Consider the following 7,370-nt stretch of genomic DNA (forward strand, 5'->3'; position numbering starts at 1 on the left):
CCTTTTTGCACAGACATCATACATCATTAGTGTGTTCCATTACGCTATTGCAGACTGAGCAAGAATGGAAGGCGTTATTATTGTAATATAATGGAGCTTTGTACTGTAATGTTTTCTCACTGTGGATGAGACATGAGGTAATCTGACAGCATTGCATTCAACCCTCCACCAACGCCGTCTCTCATCGTGTCGCTGGTTAGCCTCTGGTCTGCCTGTGCAGTCTGAACGTTTGTGTGTTTTTGAGGAGGTGTGGCTTTGGAGAGTGACTGGCAGGGAGGGCAGGATCTGATGCTTTCAAAGGTAGCTTGCTATTGCTAGCCTCTCCAAAATCACCTACGTCTTAACTGAACGTTTAACCTAGTGTTAAATCTCATACACAAAGGACAGAGAAAATAAAAAGGCTTTAAATACGCAACAGAAGCAACCCTGCCCTCATCATTTACAAATGAATCACTTAATATAATGGAGCTTTGTACTGTAATGTTTTCTCACTGTGGATGAGACATGAGGTAATCTGACAGCATTGCATTCAACCCTCCACCAACGCCGTCTCTCATCGTGTCGCTGGTTAGCCTCTGGTCTGCCTGTGCAGTCTGAACGTTTGCGTGTTTTTGAGGAGGTGTGGTTTTGGAGAGTGACTGGCAGGGAGGGCAGGATCTGATGCTTTCAAAGGTAGCTTGCTATTGCTAGCCGCTCGAAAATCACCTACGTCTTAACTGAATGTGGCTATTCTATTAATATCTCACGTGGAATTTTTGCAATGTCTGTTAAGTTTTCAAATAGCCCACCATTGTAATGAAATAAGAATCACAATCTTACCAATCAAGTTTGGAAGCATACATGGAGTATAAATCAAAATTTCCATTTTTTTATTACTACATTATTGACTTTTCCTAGCAATTTTTGCCTAATGTTGAAATCTGTATTTAAAAACATAGATGAGTCTTACATTCTTGTAAAGCAGTCAATGTCAACAAAAAATAGACAAAACAAGAAATTTGATATATAACAGATGTTTTCAAGTTGAAGAAACATCTAAACATTTTGACCAGTGTGGCTCACACAATGACAAAAAACAGTTTTTATTTTGGTGGCATTGGCCAATTTTCGGACACAATAACTAAGTTCTGAAGTATGAATTAAAGATTTTGTGTGAGTTACTACATTTAGCAAACATGCAGTTCACTTTCAGTACTTTCGACGTGATGTCTCCGTTCCCTCCTTCAGGGAACGAGGGTTACATTCGTAACAGAGACGTTCTGATCACAGCAAACAGCTGTGAAGATTGCACTGTTTCAAAACATGGCAAAGTGAATGAGGAAAAACTGTAAAAAATAAAAAATCATTAAGCATTAAGTGCATCTAATCATTAGAGTCTCATCTATGGGCCAATAATCTTAAATATTCTTTAGTGAACAAACATTAATATTTAACGGTTAAATATCACAGCTTTTGCTTACATTTTGGACTTTCATAATTTTCATGAATTTAAATAATAGAGGGTGGTGACAAAACAGAAACAAATGTTTAACCTAATGTTAAATCTCATACACAAAGGACAGAGAAAATAAAAAGGCTTTAAATACGCAACAGAAGCAACCCTGCCCTCATCATTTACAAATGAATCACAGTAAACAGGACACACCTTGAAACTGTTGGGGTGAGGTCAAGAAATAAGAACAAAGTACATCTAAAGTAAAAGGAAAACATTTGAACATGAGAAAATGATTCTACAATAAAAATCAGCCAGCAGGAACAGATTTCCCTGAAGATGTAAAAGCTTATGTGTTTTTCTCAAAACAATTAATTCAGATGTCTGAACAATTACTTTCTTGTTCATATCAGATTTTATATATGTTTTTATTGATTTAAGCAAATTCCATGTATTTCGGCACATGTGTGCAAAAAAACGAAATGCAAGATTGTTTATCAAAACTTATCAATTCTCAGTGAAATTGTCAAACTCTTCACAACTTCTAAACATTCTTTCATCGTGTGAGCCAGTGATTCAGTTATCAAAATCTGTCAGACATGCATGTATAGGCTATTCTATTAATATCTCACGTGGAATTTTTGCAATGTCTGTTAAGTTTTCAAATAGCCCACCATTGTAATGAAATAAGAATCACAATCTTACCAATCAAGTTTGGAAGCATATATGGTGTATAAATCAAAATGTCAATTTTTTTTTATTACTACAGTATTGACTTTTCCTAGCAATTTCAAAATCTGTATTTAAAAACCTAGATGAGTCTTACATTCTTGTAAAGCAGTCAATGTCAACAAAAAATAGACAAAACAAGAAATTTGATATATAACAGATGTTTTCAAGTTGAAGAAACATCTAAACATTTTGACCAGTGTGGCTCACACAATGACAAAAAACAGTTTTTATTTTGGTGGCATTGGCCAATTTTCGGACACAATAACTAAGTTCTGAAGTATGAATTAAAGATTTTGTGTGAGTTACTACATTTAGCAAACATGCAGTTCACTTTCAGTACTTTCGACGTGATGTCTCCGTTCCCTCCTTCAGGGAACGAGGGTTACATTCGTAACAGAGACGTTCTGATCACAGCAAACAGCTGTGAAGATTGCACTGTTTCAAAACATGGCAAAGTGAATGAGGAAAAACTGTAAAAAATAAAAAATCATTAAGCATTAAGTGCATCTAATCATTAGAGTCTCATCTATGGGCCAATAATCTTAAATATTCTTTAGTGAACAAACATTAATATTTAACGGTTAAATATCACAGCTTTTGCTTACATTTTGGACTTTCATAATTTTCATGAATTTAAATAATAGAGGGTGGTAACAAACAGAAACAGCTTATCGTGAGAGACAACTCCCAATAACCCTTGTGCATCAAAAACACACCCAGATACGGTAATGGTAATACTTCTATAAATGTGAGTATTATTTACTGATAATATATCAGTAAATATAATATATCTGAAGATATCATTCAGAGGTCATATTCTACATTCTCAGTTTCCTCATAAATGTAACAGTAGTTAACTGAATGATAACACACCTGAAGCCTTTCATGCAATAATGAAGATCTTTGATTGTCTAATATTCAAACATCTCCATTTGGCCTAAGGTGAACAGATTTACAAAGAACAGTCAATTTCACTTCATGTGTTTTTTAGTTTAAAGGGGTCATATGATGCGATTTCATGTTTTCCTTTGTCTTTGGAGTGTTAAAAGCTGTCCGTGCATACAGACGATCTGTAAAGTCGCAAAGATTAAAGTCTCATATCACAGTTACTCAGACTAGAAAATAAGTTTTAAAAATGATGCGATTTCATGTTTTCCTTTGTCTTTGGAGTGTTAAAAGCTGTCCGTGCATACAGACGATCTGTAAAGTCGCAAAGATTAAAGTCTCATATCACAGTTAGTGAGGCTAGAAAATAAGTTTTAAAAAGCTGTTATTAAGCATGTATTAGATATTATGGAATTAAGAAAAAGCAAATCAATAAATACTGCATACATCTGTGTAAGCTATACTGATCTTACAATTATATAGTACTGCCTGAAGTCAAATAAACTCAACAAAGGTGAAATGTTCTCTTTCCCTTTGTTTAACACATCAAGAAGTCCACACCCAAATAGTAAACTGATTTAAGGTCAGAAATACTCTGACACTTGACAGCTGAACAGCAGTGTCCTGTTCCACAGCATCCTCAGAGATAAAAGGTAACTTTTCTTTCAAATTACTATGGTGCTTAAAGTTAACTAAAATTCTAAAACTTAGTTTGTCAAAATGTATATTTGTCTTATTTTAGCTTAATTGTTCAAAACTTTCCATAGACATTACGGTAACACTTTAGTATGGTGACCAATTCTCACTTTTAACTAGTTGCTTATTAGCATGCCTAATATTAACATATTGGCTGTTTATTAGCGCATATTCTGCATGACCATATTCTACTTAACAACTACCTTACTAACTACTAATAAGCAGCAAATTAGGAGTTTTTTGAGGCAAAAGTCATAGTTAATGGTTTGTTAATAGCGAGAATTATTATCACCTTAAAATAAAGTGTGACCGAAATTATTATTCTTGTCTAATTTATCCAACAAGTATTTGACATTAACTTTTTGGCTTTTTATCCCTCTGCACTTTCCTCAATTCTCAAGTTATAATTTATATGATGCAAGAATTTTAAGACACTCATGTGGGGTACAACAAAAGCCTGACTAAAAATTTATTTTATGTGTTGTATTATGATTATTTATTTTAATTTATTAATTTATTTTTGGTGAAAACTTTTTTTCCCCCATAATAGGCTGTAAATTTGTTTAAAAAAAGTTTATAAGTGTGTGTGATATGTGAAACAGTGAAAAATGTGTCAGAGAACACAGACCCTTTTCACTGTGATGACGTTTAGCAACATAAACCTAGCAAATTTTTTTATATTGTCATTTTTTATGCAATGTTATAACAGTCATCCACTGGAGGCGAGTTGTAGATGAACCCATTTCTTGACAAATGTACATTTATAAGACAGTACTTCGTGTTACATTACTTTACATTAAATTACAGAAAACTAGTTAGCCTAATACTGATGCGTGACATGGCAAATTTGATATCTTTCTGTCTGTAATCAATGTCTCAATGTTTTTTCCTATTTTGGATATTCATAGCAACACTATCTTGATTTTTTTTCTTTCACTATTAGAACAAATGAGAACACAAAAATTATATTTGTTGTAGTTTCTGTTCACCACTACAGAAGTTTACCAAACTATGACAAAAACTGCTTCCAAAAACACTGGAAATGTGAAAAGGGTCTATTACTGCTAAACACATACAATATTTAGCCCAAGAATACAACAATAGTAAAGCAATATATATATATATATATATATATATATATATTAGATAATAATAATTGTAAAGTGATTTTTTGGAAAGTAATATTTTTAGAACTTAAAGGAGGGGAAAATAGCATAGAATGAAACTGGAGGCGTCGTTCGATTCCTAGGAAATTAAAAAGATAAATTATAAATCTTGAATATAATTTAAATCACTCTGGATAAAAATGTCTGCCAAATAGAAAATTGTTCTATTACTGTCAGGATACCATGAAAGTCTCAGCAATTCAAAACAAAAAAATTCTACCTTCCATCACCCTTTGTTTTGACAGGGAACTTACTAAACCGAGGATCTTTGTCAATCTGTCAATGGCTTCACAGACCATAAACTTCATCACCTGGAATGTTAACGGACTTAAAAGAAAAAGAGATCAGAAATTTCAAAAACTACAAAATGCTGATGTTGTTTTCTTACAAGAGACACACATTGGAGTAGGAGATGAACATATTATAGAAGGTCTAAAAAACAAGTGGCATATTTTCTACACAAAGTATACGTCCCGAAAGGGATCAGCCATACTAGTGAGGAAAACACTGGATTTTGAATATATAAGTGATGAAAGAGATAACTGTGGAACGTATGTTTTGCTGAAATGTAACCTGGTAGGTCAGCCGTACACTCTGGTTAGTGTTTACAACCATCACACAGACACAAAAACCCTTGATAAACTTTCAAGTTACCTGCAGTCAATGACCACAGGGCTGCTGGTGATCGGTGGAGATTTCAACACGGTTCTTAATCCATTTATTGACAAAAAATGTAATACTAGCAAGAAGATAAAGAACGGAAATCAACGTAAACTGCTCTTATTTGTGAAAAAGTTCATGAAATCTCTTCAGCTGGTTGATGTCTGGAGAAGAAAGAACCCCATTAAGCAGGATTATACATACTACATAAAAGACTCTCCTGTGTCCAGACTGGATTACTTCTTTGTTCCAGAAGAATGTATGTGGCGTGTCAGAAGTTGTGACATTAGAAACTCAGAGAGGCCTGACCATTGGCCTGTGTCTTTAGAGATCAACAACATCCCCGCAATGCCTTTTCAGAAAGATCGCCAGATAAAAACAATCTTCCAATGGCTGAATCTAAAACAGCATCTTTTTACAGATGAGGCGGGTTCATCACTGGGTGAAGAAAGCTCACAGGCAGTCAGTGAGGTTGACATTTTCTCAGCTGTAAATTCTCTTCAAGTGTCAGACACACCGAGACCAGACGGCATCCCAGTTTCTTTCTATAAAGACAACATTCAGGATCTAATTCAATATATAAAGATGCTCTATGACAGAATCCACAGCGGTGCATTTAACTGCTCTGAGAAACACTTTAATGAAACTGTGAAAAGTCCCCATGACAATAGTCAACACTTCTTTAACGTTGATTACCTCATCATTGCTACCATTCTGGCAAAACGTCTAGGTGATTACTTGGAGTCTCAGTCAAAGGATCATGCACCAAAAGATTCAGCTACTGTCATGATCACTCCCAAAACATTCTGCACTGAGATGAGGTTGTCTCATATTCAGGATGAAATAGAAAAGCAAAAACGGTCAAACCCAAATCTGTATCAGGATTTTCTCATTGTGAAAAACCTTCTCAGAGATGCACCAGAAGTAGATACTGAATCTGTAGCTGTTTCAATTGAGAGAGACAAACTGCTGGATCAGGGCTGCCCTTTGACCCCAGTTCTCATTATGCTGGCTCTGAAATGCTTTGGCTCTGCATTAGCTGGACATTTAAAACAGCACGATATTCTAGTTTTCAAAGACAGCGTAATACTTTGCATCCAACCTGAGGACCTTGAAAAAGTATTAGCTGCTGTGAGGGAAAGAGCTAATGAAGTGTTTTACATTGAGGAATTATACAGAGGAAATGTTAATGGTAAACAATTAAAGTGCTTGGGAAATGAGTCTATGGCCGAGGATTGGAACAAAAGGTAAGCAGAAACATTCATGAATTACATGCAATATAAAATGGACAAAGGCAATACAGAGAGTAGAGTCTGTGAACAGCATGATTTTTGGTCTGTAATAAATGAGCAAAAAGAAATTCTGATGGAGGATGGTGGAAGGTGAGGATCATGAAGACGATCAAGATCTCATTTTCTGATGTGTTTTAATAATATACATATATTGTGTACTGATATTGTGTGTGCCATAATATCAGTACACACAATATCAGTACACAATATATGTATATTGTGTACTGATATTGTGTGTGCCATAATATCAGTACACAATATACATATATTGTGTGTGCCATAATTTGTGAAGCAATTCAAATAGACATCTGACTAAACAATGCAAGACTAGCTCAACCAATTAAAAAAATAATACCTGTGAATTGGTGTATTTTGTCAGAATTTCATCTTTTCTGTGACTTTTGTCAATCCCGTAACTTGATAATTTGACTGGTCAACATCTTAAAGGGGTCATATTATGCTATTTAAATTTTTCCTTTCTCTTTGGAGTGTTACAATCTCTTGGTG

The 7,370-nt window shown here is 34.5% G+C and overlaps 1 protein-coding gene across 2 annotated transcripts in view; it reads left to right on the forward strand.

Moving 5' to 3' along the window:
- Positions 1 to 5,193: 5,193 nt before the first annotated feature.
- LOC107753515 (uncharacterized) overlaps positions 5,194 to 7,370 on the forward strand; it is a 5,410-nt gene continuing 3,233 nt past the window's right edge. For both annotated transcript variants that reach the window (XM_016569666.1, XM_016569667.1), the window contains exon 1: positions 5,194 to 6,818. In XM_016569666.1, the coding sequence (XP_016425152.1) occupies positions 5,194 to 6,818 (1,625 nt within the window). The remainder of the gene's footprint in view (positions 6,819 to 7,370) is intronic.

The sequence above is a fragment of the Sinocyclocheilus rhinocerous genome, unplaced genomic scaffold, assembly GCF_001515625.1.
Source record: "Sinocyclocheilus rhinocerous isolate Xijiao unplaced genomic scaffold, SAMN03320098_v1.1 scaffold1433, whole genome shotgun sequence".
Classification (NCBI taxonomy): Eukaryota; Metazoa; Chordata; class Actinopteri; order Cypriniformes; family Cyprinidae; genus Sinocyclocheilus; species Sinocyclocheilus rhinocerous.